Here is a 16,136-nt window from a genome sequence, read left to right on the forward strand (position 1 = left end):
CACTCACCCCTCCCCAGCTCTCACAGTCACACTTGAGTTAGGAAACAAAGTCCCAGCCAAAATTCCTCAAGGGAAAGGGACCCAACTTCTTCAGGATGTGAGCCTCTGAGAACAAAATCTCCCTGTGAGAAAAAGGCAGCTTCTTAATACAGAGGATTATAATGTTGTTGGTGGTGTTTTGTTGATATGTGAAACTGAGATTTCAAAACTTTCCACTTGATTTCAGCTGTACAAAAAGGACTCCTGACCCCTCTCTTACAGAACTCCAGGATGTCTCTAAATTTGCATCCACCAGATCAAGGTGGTGTAGCTGATGGTAGGTTAAAGTGATAAAATGCTGAAAGGAACCATCTTAATTTTTGTGTATTTATTGCAGCTTGCAACTATTTCTTCAGTTTTTCAAATCTTTCAGCAGTGTTGATCAGATTCCTAAACCTGGAGCTTCCAATTTGGTTACCAGCATTACTGCCACATAGTGCAAGCATGATAATAATCTGAGCACTCTGCTGCACTGTACAGCAATTAGGTAGCAAGCAAAAGACTTAAATAAAACCACATGTAGGTCAAGACTGACCAGCTCAATTTATTTTTGATTACTTTCAAATTTTCAACCCCTCAGCCAGAGATCAAGGCCATATTGTGTTAAAAGAAAGAAAGAGCATGTATTGACAATTCCTTCTAATATAGGATTGGGTTGTTTACCTTAAAATTACTGTTGCCAGGATGCATCAAATAATTGATACAAGAAGTGGGAAGGTAAAGTAGGTGTAAATGATGTAAAGATGCTCTGCATGTGTCCAATTATAAAGAGGAGCAGAACAGAGTTCCTGGATTTGATCCCTCCGTGTATGGGCAGGCATCCAGTGCCTTTGTGCCTCACATCGGTAAAACAGATATAACAATCTAATTTGTCTGCAGTTGAAAGGCACTGTGTAGTATAAATGTGCAAGTGTTACTTAATATCAGCAGTGGTCATAGCCAGTGCAGAAAAAATGTAAAGAATGCTTTTTCTACATGGAATTTTGACCTGGATGAAGATAAAATTGGTTTGAAACAATAAAGAGTTGCTGAGAAGAAAATGAAAGTTTTTATAATCCCTTGACTTCTACTGACAAAACTGTTTGCTTCTGGCAGCATTGTCTCTTGAGCTAGCTACCCTGTGACATTGTCAGGGCTCAGCTGCTCTTGTTTAGGATATAGCTTTTGCACATACAAGGAAAAAAACGACAGACAACATTTCTTTCAGCTCCTTTTGGAAGGGAGCAGTAGAAGAGCAATGTCTGCTCCATGGACAACAGCCAAAAATTGGTTGAGAAGTCAGGAGTAGATTAAGGCTGTAACAGGGAGGGGGTCCAAGGCAGCATTTCCCCCCTCCCCATCCCACTGCCACTGCTGGTGCTGCGCTGGCTGCTGGGGCAGCTGTGGGAGCAGTGTTCAGCTGTGGGAGCCAGGCAGTGCCCTGCTGTCCCTGGCTCCCTGAGCCCTGCTGCACTCTGGCCTTCGCTGAACGTGCTGCCCAGATGGAAAAAGCCAGCCTTCACCCTGCCCTGCAAGGAAACCTCTTGTCAGGCTTCTAGGAAGGCTTTGCAAGCAACATGAAAGGAAGCTGGAGCCGTCTGCAGAGTTCTTAAAAGCTCTTGGACATGGCTCATGGAATGAGTGCCTAGAAAACCCACTGGTCTTTTCATCACCTCTGTGGTTGCTCACTTCTTTGGTAGCTTTTCCCTTTCAGAACCTAAAATCCAGCTTCAACACACAAACCAGTACCATTATCTAGACTGGTTTGTCCTGGCCTGGGTGAATTCTGTTTCAGGCTACGAACTGCTTGTCATTGTAATATTTTGTGTTTCTGACTAATCCCAAAGGGGGGCAGCTCACAGGGGACATCCTGATATCCACTTATTCTATAGGTTCATTCTGGATGATGGAGTGGAGACAGAAGGGAGACCTAGTGGCTGCTGGGGGTCAAATGTGATCTCAGTTATAGTATCTCAGTTATAAGAAACACAGCACAGCTGACCACATTAAACCATTGGGGTTGCACTGGGAGCTTTAGTCTGACATCAGGTACAACTCCAAGGACTTCAGGAATTGGTCAGCAGTGTTTGGGAACTTTTCTGACTTGCTGGGGCTGGGGGTCTTAGACATAGTTGAGTAATTTTGTCTGAGAGAGTTACTTCATTTACTGACTTGTCTCTACATAGAAAGGGCTTGGGCATAGAGTGAGAAAGAATATATTCTTCATTTTGAATTCTATAGTGTGGCTTCAAATTTGGTGGGGTTTTGTATTGATGACTTCATCTGCCATCGTTAATCAGTGAGCTGTCTCAGCCCAGCAAGCTGATTTAGAGTCCTGCTTGTGCATTTGATCAGCAAATGCAAACCATGTGTAGTGTCAGCAGGTCAGGCGAGGTGATGGAACATGGGATTTTCACCTCAGTTCCAGAAAGGGCCATGGTTGCTTCCAGGAAGCTGAGCTTGGCACAGGGTGTGGGCAGTTGAAAAGATTTATTTCCCTGTATGAGAGCTCGTTCTAATCGAGCATTTTCCAATCAATATGTTTCTTACAGACTTTCCAAAGGCTGCATTAGGAAAGCAATTTTATTTATTTTATGACCCCGAAGCCCTGAGGGATTCAGATGTGTCAGCTTCCCAGGTCTCTGTAGAGACAGCGAAAGGAGAAGGGCTGGGTCACAGGGCACCACACCAGCAGTGTCAGCATGGCAGGAACCCATGGCAGAGCTTTGCTGGGTTGGTTTCTGCACATGTCTGCACACATGGAGGCCCCAGAGCAGGCACAGTGCACTGAGCGTTACCTGCACTTGTGCTCTACCTCCAATTCCTTGTTCAACAGGACACCAGGAGAAATAAGCTCTGCCTTTTATTTCAGATTACTGCTGAAAAAGCTGCTTTGCCCTCTGTTCCCAGCAGTGTAGGAGATACCTCAAAGCCTTGTCATTCTGATTACAAGCACTTTCAGACCTTCTTAAAGAATGTGCAAGCCTCACTTGTGGTGTCTTTTCCTGCCACAACTCCTGTGTTCCCTATCCAATCATTTTTTTCCTCAACAAGACCTGTAAAGGGCATTTTTATCTGCTGCCATGCATTTCCTTTGTACCACTTCATACACACCTCCCAAATAATTCTCTCTGGGGATTAGCCAGGATTAACCTTTTTCTTCATTTTCTACCTTTGCTTATCTCTGGGCCTGGGAAGTGCAGAGCCACCTCTCCCCTGTAGGATGAGGCAGTCCCTGCAAGCCAACAGCAATGAGAGGCCACTGCTTCTCCACTGCCTGGGTCAAGGGCACGTGCTGCAAAGAGCAAGGGGTCAGGCACATCGCTGCACACAGATTTCTGTCCTCTACTCCTAACAGCAAGTGCACAGACCACCAGCAGTGCAGGATTTGCCCTGTGGCTGGGCTGCATCTCCCACATGTATGTAACCCCAGAACAGTTCCTGAGGGCCCCTAATTACACTCTCCATCTGCATGGGAATAGCTAGGCATGCCACAGATCTCTGTTAGCTCTGAGGAACTGGAAAGACTTCCTGAGAAAGCAAGATCTTTGCCCTTCCTGCCTTTACCTTCCACAGAAGTGATAGTTCTGAAGAGCAGCCTGTGGGTGCTGGGTGCTTTGGGGAGGTCACTTGGGTTCAGAGATGGATGCAGCAGCCCCAGCAGAGAAAGCACAGAATTGCTGCCTCAGTTTGGGAAGGCCTTCAGCATGATCCCACACTGCTGTTGAGCTCAGCACTGCCCTGCTGGGCAGCAGTGTGGTGGTGATGGTGGTGGCTCTGTCATGTCCAAGCACATCCCAGAACAGGGCCCCTGGTCTGCAGCAACCATCAGTGTCTCCGAACAGGGAACCAGAGAGCAGCACACACAGCACCGTGGCAATGCTGAAACAGGGTCTTTGAAGTAGCTGTGCAACAATTTGCACTTCAGAGCATTTTGGATGTTAACTGGCAAAGCACTATGACACCTCTGCATTTTGGCAGTCCAGCATTCCAAACAAAGATGTGAGATGGGAAGGGACTTTAAAAAGTTGCTCTGGCAGAACCTGAGAGAAGGATTTAAATCTAATCATATGCTTTTCTTCCAGACTGTGTTGCCTTTATACAGAAATTAAGACCAAAACACAACCTCGTCCACCTCTCCTGCTTGACATACACCATCACATGCAGAGGCACATATTATACTTCACAGCTAACAAGGAAAAATTTTGTTAATCAATAACAAAGAAAGAGAGCACCAGTTCCTAAAGAGTTACTTGATAGGAGACATTCAAGTGTTCTGAACTTGTCCAGCATCATTTTCCCACTAAAGGCTCACAGTAGCCAGAGACTTGAGCTGGCTTCTCTATGCTGCCAGTGATGATGCATCTGTCCCTGGGTGTTTGGAAACCAGCTGCTGATTTGCATGCACTGGCCCTTTGCTGTTTGCCCAACCATGCTAAGTAGTTTTTGGCGTGGGAGTGTGAACAATTCTGTCTGCCCTGCAGAAAGCAGGGATAAATGAGAGGTCTGTCTTTAGCCCCTTCTCACACCATCATCCTGCCTGCCAGGGGGAGGATGGAGAGCATAGCTGAAGTGGAACAAAAAGTGAGACAGAACTTGCTGTGAATGCTGTTTTCCATGTGCGTGCTGTCCTGTGCCTGTGTCCTCATCTCGAAACTAAAGCAGAGCAGCAGCTCTCGGTGGCACAGTGCATCACATTTTGCATTGGATTTGTGTCCTCAGATTGTTCCAAAATGAGTCAAGGTGAGAACAGCCTGTGGTACTTTATACTTCACATTTTAGGTGTATCTGTTGCATTCGCTGAACACAGCAACTCATACTGTAAAATGCATACTCTGTCTTCCAAACCAAAGAAGGGGTTGCTGAGTGCAAGTGCTTTGCATGATTTAAGATTGGCTACATCTGTTCAAAAAACAAAGTTGTAAGCCTACCAGAAGTCTGTGGTCAGGTGAAAATATTGCTGGCTGTGTAGTTCTAAGTGCAGAGGTTATACTGCCTGAGCAGAGCACTCTGTTTTTCTGTCCTCAAAGCCTGACCATGCTTCAGTTTCTTGAGGGGCTCTCTGTCAGAAGTGAACTCTTCAGAGACCATCACCCTAAACTGTCCAACAGACCAGTACATTCCTGTTGGTGCTTAACAGGTTTACTGGCTACTCCAGAGTGTAAATTACCCCATCAGTCCCTCTCCATTGTACTTTGCTTTGCTGCTTGGGAATAGAAAGGAGCAAAGAGTGGATTTGTCCTGCACTCAGGCTGGTTACCAGCTTGTGCCCTGCAGTGTGAGAATTTATTGTCCTCATCATTTATAAGGTCACCAGAGTAGCAGGTGTGAGAACCAGGACTTCAGGTGAGGAGTAGCTGCAGAAGTAGATAATCTATTGAGACACCAGTGCATCAGCCTGCAGCGTTAGAAAGGTGAGCACGGATTTTGCTCCCTGTTTAATGCATCTAAAGCTGTCAGTCTATAAACATGTCAGTAAATTACTGTTTTACTCTGCTGGAGGTGGTGCTTGGAAACTGACAGAAGACAGAGAATACATTGGATCTCATGGAGTCAGATTTTGATGGTTTGCTTGACTTTGTCTAACCTGCTTTAGCAGTTGAGTCCAGGAAGTTTTTATTGTTGTTTATTTTTGCACTACACAGATGGGGAGACCATGATGGGGACTGCTTGCCAGATTTCAACCAGAGGTGCAAAGGCAGAGATGGGAGCAGAGCCAGGTCTGACTCTTAGGTCAAAAATCACCCTGGGAAGTCCATGGCCACCGAGAGGGCAGGCTGGTAGAAAGGCAGCATCCCCCATGTCTGATCTGCACCTAGTGAAAGCAGCAAAAACTTCGCACTGATTTCAGCCATTGGTTCAGCAGGCAAAATTCTGCTGTCTTTTTGCAACACAGCTCTTGTTTTCCTCACTTTATTCTTCTTGGTAAATATCTTTGTTAGTTAAAGACAGTGCTGTTAGCTTCTGCAGAGAATAAAACCAGAGAGATAAAAAGAGCCCATTTTCCTCCTCTGTGAGCAGGACAATAAAAGAAGATGAAGAGAGGAAAATAAGAAACAGCATCCAGAGAAGAAAAATAGTATAAGTGGGATTAGGTTTTCTTCCATGGACAGTACAGGAAGGCATTTTCATTACCTACTGATAGCAGTGCACACTGTGCTGTAAAATCCCTTCAGCTGCAAAGCCAACCATCTCATGACCTTGTTTTCACAAAACCAACTACTTCTTCTTAAGAAGGGTCAAAGAAGGTGGCATTCAAGTTTAGTAGACACTGTACTGCTCATGTAAGAATTATTTTTTGAATGACAGTTTCTGAGGCACTTTTTAGCAACACTGCTGTGCACCCCTAGAAAAGCCTCCTGAGACTGAACTGGTTCAGCCTCACAAAACAAATGGGCATGTGGTGGGGGCATGTTTTTTGAGAAACTAACTTCCCAGGAAAGCAGCAGGGCAGGAAGGGAGGGAAGTGAGAGAATAAGAAATCCATCTAGGGAAAAACAGTTTACTTATTTTATGGCACCTTATGTTTTCCAAACACAATGTAAGTATTTTAATTATGGGATCACCCCAGGGGTGGAGTGATGTGGCACATCCGCCCACTCAGTTTAGCCATAGCCACACTGAATTAGACTGGCTGCTTGCTGATTTCTCAGTGATTTCAAGCCAAGTGGTCCTGGGTCATATTACTTTGGGGCTTTTCTCACAAGTCTCAGAGGTGCTACTGAAACCCAGCAGAGACCTCATTTGCAGTGTGAAGTGTTGGGTCTGTTTCAGAGCTGCCAGCACAGCTCATGGGGCTGCTCCCAGTCTGTGTAACTTATTTGGATGTTCTGGGTCTAGCACTCATCAATCTAAAGCTCTCTTTGGTCACAATACTTTTGTACTAATTGAGCAGAAGGCAAAAATGTGCTGTCACCTGCAGGTGGGAAGTGTTGATCTGTGTTTGTACAGGGAAAGATTTATTTATTACATTGTTATCTGTAAGGGAGCACACACCTCTTGTTGAAATTATGGTACAGCTCTGTCCTTGTCAGCCTGATTTTCACAGTGATGTTCTCTTTTGTTTAATGCCTCATCAGGTGAAGTACACATCAGAAGGCCAGTTAGATTTCCACACAACAGTTCTCCTTTGGGCAATTTATTGCTTGCATGACATGGCAGAGAGGGAGGCAAAAGAAATCATACACAAGCATTTCAAGCACTCCTCAGATGGTCTTGTAAAACCCTTTCCTATGTTGTGGTCTGCCTGCATCATGTCTCACCTTTCTCTTTTAGCTGCAGCAACAGCCTGGGGTCTGGAGTGTATTTTCTGCAGGAACAGCCCTTAATTCAGCAGAAGATGAGCCTCACTTTGGCATTTTAGATGACAATTTCCATGTCTCTGAGCAAATCTACACCTCACCCCAATCCCTTCAAAAATAAAGGTCCTACAGAAAATTCTGACCTCACTAAGCAGACCCTAATTCACAGGGGGAAGAGAATTTGCTTCATAAATAATTAAAGGCTACTGCTTGTTTCTGTAGTACAATAGTATGCCACAGTTGAGAGCTAATGGAAATTCTTGCTATGGCCATGCAGGCATCCCTTCCTTAGGTCAGCTCTGACCCTTTCTCAGGCACAATCTCAATTCCTCTTCTGACAGAGATTCAGTTCTGTATGCAGCTGTGGCTCTGGGACTTTCCAAAGCCGTTGTCTGGGAATCTGGCAAAGCAGCAGAATGCAATTCACTTCATGTTACCTCTTGCTAAAACAGAAATAAAAGGGTTGCCTATCTGTTAAAGAAGTAAAAACCAAACCCAAACAAGAGTGGTACAACTCTCTCAGGCTTCTTTTAGTGCTTGGTAGGAGGAGGGTAATCAGATCTCAGAGGATGGTGTGCCAGGAAGGAAATTTCTTCCCATGTGCAGTGTACAATCAGCCAGGTGCAATATAAGGAAGGGAGGTTCGTCTTCCTCTGAAGCATAAGGTATTGGCTCCTGCCAGAGGCTGTGTACCAGAGATCTGATCAGATATGGCAAATTTTATGTTCCTATGCACAGTGGGTAAGCTTTGTAGCAAGTCAAACAATGAGTCATCTCATGAGGGGGAAAGGAAAATAAAGCTTTTATCGCCCATTGGATTGGAGATAATCTCTCAACTTGGGTATAAACAGCTCTTCACTGTGCTGCCTTCTCTCCAGGGGAAGGAAGCTATTTTAAATTTGTGTGTAGAACAGATATTGAATTGTCATACCTCCCAAGCTTCTCTGCCCAGGCCCAATAAAGGTAGCAGGCAAAATGTCTTTGATAGTAATGTGGTTGGGCCTCTGTGGGTAAACACAATAGCCTAGGCTGTATAAACTGTACAAACTGGCTGGCAGAAAGGCAGTGCCAAATTCTCCTTGGCACCTTGGAAAATCTGTCCCCAAACCAAATATCCCTACTATTTTACTAAAAAATTGTCTACCCTTTTACATGGACCTAGTTCCAGTGGTAATATTTGATTGCTATACAGGAAACACAGGCTAAAGCAGTGCCAAAGGGGGCACAATCTTGGCCCTGGCTTTCCTCTCCAGTGTGGGAATGGCACCTGCTCACATAATGGCACCTGGAGAAGGGGTGGGCCTGTGAGAATGCACCTCTCTCCACAGTACATGTGCTGATAATCACTCTGTTACAGGGGCTGTATTCCAGCTGCCCTTCCTTACAGACCCCACCCCAGCCACCTGGAGAGAAGCCATGGCTGTCGTGCCTTTGACAAATTTTCCTTTTCATTATTCTTGATCCATGAATGTACATGGGTGTGAAGAGAGAGCTTTCTGTAAAAAAAAGAGAGGATGTGCACACCAAGGATGGATGGCACCAAGGACTTTTCCTGCTGCTTGCTCTGCACATCAGAAGGAGCACGTGGAGGAAAATCCTTTTGCACAGTGGAAACCTGGAATGAAATAATGTCCTGTGAGCTTTCTTCAGGCTGCTGAGTCAGTTCTTGGTTCTCAGTGTGTCTCAGATAAACCAAAGTTCCAAAGTATTTTGCAGTCCAGTGCTTGGAGTAATCCTATACCAACATGGCATTGCTCTCCTTCCCTTTGCCCTGAGACTCTGTATGTTATGCTGTGGGGAGAAAAGGGGGATTCAGTGATGTCTGCCTGTTCCTGTGCCTTGTCTCAGTTTGGTAACAGAACTGTGCTCTCTTTCTGCCCAGGTTTGCAGCCAGTTTACTGGAGCAGGGAAGATGTGGCCCAGTGGCTCCAGTGGGCAGAGAAGGAGTTTTCCTTGAGGCCCATTGAGAGCAGCACCTTCGAGATGAACGGCAAAGCTCTGCTGCTCCTGACCAAAGAGGACTTTCGATACAGGTCCCCTCATTCAGGTGAGGATTACTCACAGAAGCTGTCATTGCAAAGAGAGAGAAAGCTGCAGCAAAAGCTGAAGAGGGTCAGAGGAGGAAATGGTCACATTTGCTGAGGTGGACTGGGAAAGGGAGGGGAAAGGGAGGACAGAGACACTTGTATGAGGCAAGGACTAAAAGGACAAAGAGAGAAGGAAATCCTGATATACCTGAGTTGTAGGCATATTTGAATGCAAATTCAAAGCCAAACACCCAACCTGTTTATAGTTAAAACTTCCTGCAGAGCTCCCAGAAAGTGAGCTGCTCTGGCAGCATTTTGTGACTTCCAGCTGTCCCTGTAAAGGCTTATCTGTTCACAGACCCAACTACAGCAGCAAGTCAATCAAGTGCTCCAGCCTCTTTAAGCAGCCTGTATTAGCATTTTGCCTCCCAGTTGTCTTGGCTGAGGTGCTGCTAAAAGTGACTGCAAAACTCCTTCCTTGGGGACTTTGCCTCTGTTTAACAGCCCCTGTGGGTTTTGCTTTGCTTTACCATATTCTCACATCTGCTGGAGTCCAGCCCTCAGCACAGCACAGACAGGTGTGTGAATCAGCCTGCCTATTGCTCAAATTATGTCTTCATTTATTCACAAAGGAGATTTAGAAATGTGTGTGTTGCCTGCCTGTATTTGTATCCCCTGTGGTCTGTCTGCTCCAGTTGTACAGTCAGAGTAAGCCTCTGCCCTCCTTTGTTAGGGATGTTTAAATATGAGTTGTGAACTTTGTTTTTTGTGACCACACGAGGTACTCCTGTTAAATAGAAAGGCTTGCACTTCAATCACTGTAGGTGATTAAAGAGCTTGGACCAAGTGGTGACAGAATTGCTGTGAGGAGGCTTCCAGTGCAAGGCTCACAAGGTGCAGGAGTACAGCTGGTGCTGCTGGGATCCAGCTGATAATCAAACTCTGGGGCTGATTCTGCACCAACCTGCTTGGCCACTCTCCACAACCATCCTCCTGCAGAATCTGCCTCACAAACTGTTGCTTATGTTTAATATATATAAAGTTTTTAAAGGACGTGCTTCAAATCCAGGATTAATTTTGTATGGAAGAGCCCAAACATTAATGTCTGTTGTCATTGTAATACATTAGTGAGAACTAATGCCTAAAAAGTCTCCTTCTTTGTCTTTTTTTTTTTTTTTTTTTTTTTTAATCTGGTACACCACTTGGTGTAAAAATTAGCCCTGCTTGAAGCAAAAAGAGTATTGAAAGCAGGGATGTGGGCAAGGACAGCAAGGGACACCTTTATGTATGTTGTCTGCAGCTCCCCTTCCTGCCTGCAAGTTATATTCCTATTCTTCCCCTTGTGTGCTGTGAGGGCACTTGAAATAAGCAGGATTAAAAATGTTTCTAGGCTGGAAATAGAGTGTTCCCAGAGAAGAGCCTTTGACTTGCAAAATCTCACTTTATTCAGAAGGTTAAGCTGAATTTGGAACGAAATAACCCAGCTAAAGGCCTCCTCCCTTGCATTTTGTCTCTTCCTTCCCTCCAGGTATTCCCCACTGATAATAAACCTCATGGAGGTTATCTGAGTCAGTCCCTAAAAGTTGAGATAACTGTAGGTGAAGGGACATTAGCTCAGCATTTCCCAGAATTAACTGTACGTGAAATTGAAGAACTGTGAAATAATGTTTGCCACAGAGGCATTAAGTTTTTCCAGACTGAGGCCACATGAAAGCTGTATCATTTCCCCTGATGGTTAAAGCAGGAGAAAGGCATCACTCCCACAGTCTTGCCAAGAAAGGGGCTCACAGCTCCAACACTGTTCTGTTCAGGGCTGCCCAGGGAGGGAGAGAGTACAAAACATTTTTCATCATCTTAACATTGCTGCATCTGAGTGATACAGAAATCTCAGCTATTTCATTAGGTAAAAAAAAACCCAAAAACACAGACAGCTTTATGGATGTTTTCACTAGTCTGTCCAGTCAATCAAAAGAGGTACAAATTTGCTACCTTATTGCTCTGAGTGTTACAGCACTAGTTATTTATGATTATGCCACTGTTGCATTCAATGATGGAAATTATGTGGTAAAATCACTTTTTAAACTTTCATGTAACTGAATGCTCAAGGCTTTGTTTTTAATTAGGCTTTCAGATATTGCAATCACCTTTTAAAAATGCCCTAAAGTCACTGCTGAGACAGTAAAAGCAGCCTAGATGTTAAAACAAAGGAAACAGAACTGTGGAAAGCAGTATGGCTTTAACTGTTTCACAGCAAGAAACTCAAGTTGCCCACAAATTAGAATATTGGCAATTTATAGAGACAAGGGACAAGTAGTACAATCTCATAGAAACTACTCAAAATAAACTAGTAAAAAAGCCCCATGTTTGAGAAAACTCTTCCAGAAAATCTAAGGTTTCCTAAATGAAGCTTCACTAATTTGTTTTTCAGATAATATGTAATTGTTGCAGCCTGTCCCTCTGTAATATGAGCAGTGACATACAAAAGAGCTGGCAGAATGAAAATTCAAGAGACTTCCTATCCTGTGATGTGCAGTTTCACTTTGAAATGCACAACCAGTTACACCAGACCAAATGCACAAGTACCTTATGTGTTTGGTGTAGATGTTGGAATAAGGTCATCCATGCAAGATGAAATTTATAAAAGATGTAAAATAAGCAGTTAGTCCACTGGTGTTCTGGATATTGTGGTGTTCTGTGCCATTAGGGAAAGATACAACAATGATGGTGCCAGGGAATGTTGTTCTGTTTTGCCACAGTCACACTCAGAGGTGTGATGTGCCTTTTTTCCCTTTCACAAGAGGACTTTGCATAGCAGTGAAATGCAGGATTTTACTGCTAGCACTTTTGGGTCTGAAAATAGCACCCAGGAGCCATGAATTCATGCATCAGATGGCTAAATGAGTCTTCTCATCAGTTATTTACATTTTCATTTCCTTTTTCCTGCTGTTTGTCTTTCAGGTGATGTTTTGTATGAACTCCTTCAGCAAATCCTGAAGCAAAGGAAAGCTCGGATGCTCTTCACACCCTTCTTCCACCCTGGGAACTCTATCCATGCTCAGCCAGAGGTCATATTGCACCAGAATCATGATGAAGGTAACTCTTGTCTCATTCTTACAGGAGCTGCCTTTACAGAGGCAAATAGGAATTATGTCATTTTCTTGACCCAAAGTTACTTAAATAAAGCTGCTCTCCTCTCTCTGACTCCATAGCTTTGGAACAATCAAGTGGTCTAGTGAGTCAACAAGCCCTTCTCCATTTATCTTCTATTATTTTGTTCTGTCTCCAAAGCACCTTTAAAAGCTATGTCTGATACAGATTTAAAAGCAGAGCATTTTATTGACCCTATTGATTCATTTTTCCTCACACCCAGTTAGGTAGACAAAGTTGCTTTGTGGACTTTTAGTATCCTGGAGATGCAGCTAAATGCAGTTGTTGGCAGGGCAAGGGAGGGCAGGCTCAGAGGGGAATATCCAGCTCCCAGCCACTTCACTGGCAGTCTGTCAGGACAGCATGCCAGAGCTCCTGGCACTGAGCCCATCACATGGCTCAGCTGTTGGCCTGGTTGAACAATTCCTGATGGGAGAAGTGGGCTTCTGCAGGTTTTCTCTCATTTTTACTATCAGAATTACTTGCTTAGGTTCAGTAGTGTGCACACATACCATGATTATCAGAGGTGATGAAAAAAGAATAGTTAAGTTTGTGGAATTGCTTATTTGGGCTTCTTCTACTGGAAAATGCAAGTGTGCTTCTTTTCACTGGAAAATTGATGTTTTAATTTCTTCAAAAATACACATATTGAAGTACTTCTTGGATTTCTTGGGTATATCATAGAAAAATATAAAACTCAAACTTTTTCAGAAGTCCTTTCCACGAAAGTATCAGGCAGAAGAATATTTTTCAATTAAAAATTAATTCAGTTTTCAATTTAAAAATCGAGGAAAAAGTAGTGTTACTCTTTTTTTGAGTAAACAGGAGAAGAGAATTTGAGTTAGGATGTCACACTGGTCTTTGCTAACTGGAGAAAAGGTGTGCTTATCCTATTTGACATGAGTCTATTTCAGGATTCAACATGGGATTGCAAGAGAAGATTCAGGGGTGCTGTCAGACCTGTACAAGTTGCCTGTGGCCAGTCTGAGGTAGCCAGAGTCAAATGGCACCAGCAAAACCCTGAGACTGAGCCAAGAGCAGGACAGCAGCAGGTGGAAAAAGGACACTCCAAAGTGTTTCCACACAGCTGTGTAAATACTCCAGGTTAGCTGAGGTTCACTTGGCAGAGCTGAGCCAGAGACAGTTGCCCACTGTATTCAGACCATTAGCAAAATCTGTATTTTCCTCAAGCTTGGCCTTCACCCATGAGTGTTCCCACTCTAAATTTCAAACAGAAATACTAGCTGCTCTCTCAGACACTCCTACATTTAACATATGGAGCAACTTTGACTAGAGAGGATTTCACAGAGATAATCAGTTGGTTTCTCATGTGTGTCATTTAAAAAATGTATTTTACAATCTAGTGATTAAGAAACAACTTCGATTTCTTCCTTACAATACTCTGGCTGCTGATAACAGCACTGCTTTTCTCAGAGAACTCTGTGTTATTACTTAAAACTTCTCTTTATAATGACAAAAATTAGTTCTTGGTTTGCTGTGAGAAGAACTTCAAAATAAGCAAAAGAAACTACAGCTTGCCTGCCACAAGACTGAGCAATCAAAAATCTCTATGCCAAAAATTTACAGGCAGGTGAATTTGTTTATTTTGACATTACTTCTTCTTCCTGTTTCACAAGGTCACTTGGGAGAAACTATCACAATTGAGTTTTCATTTTGCCTCAGCAAAATACAACTTAAAAAAGGAGAATGAATGCAAGGAGCAGAACTTAACCCAGGCTAACTCACAGACTGACACTGGGGACAGATTTTACCCTGGCCCCATTTTGAGTGGTTAAACTTCACAGGTGATGTGTATTTATTACAATCTCTCCTTACTGCACTGATCTTTTCCATCTTCTGGCTCTTTTGCCTGTTTCCTAATGGATTATACTTATGATCCTGCTTTTAAATGCTTTCCCTCTAGTGGTTTCTTACTAGGCTTAAACAAAGGGGGTTTGGCTGTTAGAAATCAATTGACTGCAGTTCAGGATATTGGCTTGGAATGGGCTCTGTCCCTGCAGAGGGATGAGCAATGGAAAGTGAATTACCTTCATCTCCAGTGGTCCCTCTGACAGAGCTCTGAGTCACTGGATGGGATGCCATGCAGGAAGCTTTCACTGTCATTCCCTGCACTTCTTTCAAGGCTAAGCAGAGTGCCAATCTTTGGGACTGCCATGCCAGCAATTGCTCACTCCCAAAGTGCAGCCCCACCCATCCCTGCATGGGTAGGTCAGCAAATTTCCTGGGAGGTGAATTTCCTTTCACAGCTTTGTCTTCAAGAAAAGTGTTGCTCATTTGGAATGAAGATCCAGAGTGAATCCAGTGCTGCCTGAAATTATATACCATATGTGCTCAGCTTACAATCACCAGATGGGCCAAGGAATGAATGTGATGAGGATTTTATTCTGTTCAGGGTCATTTTTAGCAGTCCTGCTTAGAGCTGAGTTGGAATTGTTTTATGGCAAACTGCATCTTTGGCCAAACAAAAGAGGATTCTTTTGTTAAGTACTTTAAGAAAAAGATCTTGAAGGAAAGTGGTGTTTCCTCTTCCTACTTTTCCCAGAGTTCCTTGGTCTCTACTTTCTGTCCTGTGTGTCCAGGTTCAGCATCACCAGGGTTTGGAAGCAGACAGGTAGGAACACCTCTGTTTGGAGTTTCCCAGCTAATGTTTCCAGAGAGCTTGGTGAAAAGCACAGTAGGACATTCCTTTCTACTTTAAAGTTAGGTGCTCCCTTCAGCCAAGGCATTAAATAAATAGGACAAACAACAGAATATTCTGGTCTGTATTTACAGGCCAAGAATGAGCCCAGTACATTTGAATGTACAGTGATGGGGGTGGATGGTCTGTAGAAGATAGGACACAGTAAAATTTGGGAGTTGATTTTCTTTCTGTTGTGGCAAAGAAAGGGGACTTTAAGGAAAGACAGCCACACAGGGTAGGTACAGTTGTAAATTTTCCCTCTTTGATCTTCATTTTGGCTATCCCACATTTGCTGGCCAGATTGTATTTAAAAGTGTTTGGGTTTAAGCAAGAACAACATACAGCTCTGGAGTTTCATGTCTTCCACCTTTTCAATTTTGAGTATCTTGAACAGCCCTACAAATGCATTTTTCTTGTCTGGGGCCACAGGTGTGTTTAATAAGTACTCTAGAGCAATGTAGGTTCTGCCTAAAATTCCAGGTTTTCCTGTCAACTTCAGTGTTCTGGTACAGATGCTGTGTCACTGCCTGGCACTGCATTTTCTCAGGACTTGAGCTTTTCCTGTTCAGGTCTTTCCCTGGGTATGTGCTGATCCATCTCCTGATGCCTGCCTGGCTTCCAGAGCAGCAGGAGCCCTTCAGTCTTCACCTCAACTGGGTTTTCAAACAGGTATCACTGCCTTGGCAAGACAGCAAGAGAATAATTTCATATTCAGAGAAAATGGAGTGAACAAACAGGCAGCCTCAAATAGGCAGCTGCTTGTTTCAGTTGTTGACACGTACCCAGAAGTTTCCTTCTCTTATCACCCAAGGCTTTCAACAAACAGCACTGAAATTTGATCTTTGTTTTTTCTGATAAAAACCTGTTAGTCACTGTAGCTCTGGTGGTACTTTCCTCTTTGTCAGTAGTTTCCCAAGTCAAAATTGATGGCCTTAGCTAACC

At 43.8% G+C, this 16,136-nt stretch overlaps 1 protein-coding gene across 3 annotated transcripts in view; it reads left to right on the plus strand.

The window, feature by feature from the left end:
* The window catches only part of ETV6 (ETS variant transcription factor 6), a 121,192-nt gene that overhangs the window by 83,829 nt on the left and 21,227 nt on the right, over window positions 1-16,136 (plus strand). For all 3 annotated transcript variants that reach the window (XM_063153959.1, XM_063153957.1, XM_063153958.1), the window contains 2 exons: window positions 9,202-9,366; window positions 12,305-12,439. In XM_063153959.1, the coding sequence (XP_063010029.1) occupies window positions 9,303-9,366; window positions 12,305-12,439 (199 nt within the window). In that variant the 5' untranslated portion in view covers window positions 9,202-9,302. The remainder of the gene's footprint in view (window positions 1-9,201; window positions 9,367-12,304; window positions 12,440-16,136) is intronic.

Source organism: Melospiza melodia, chromosome 4 (assembly GCF_035770615.1).
Source record: "Melospiza melodia melodia isolate bMelMel2 chromosome 4, bMelMel2.pri, whole genome shotgun sequence".
NCBI lineage: Eukaryota > Metazoa > Chordata > Aves > Passeriformes > Passerellidae > Melospiza > Melospiza melodia.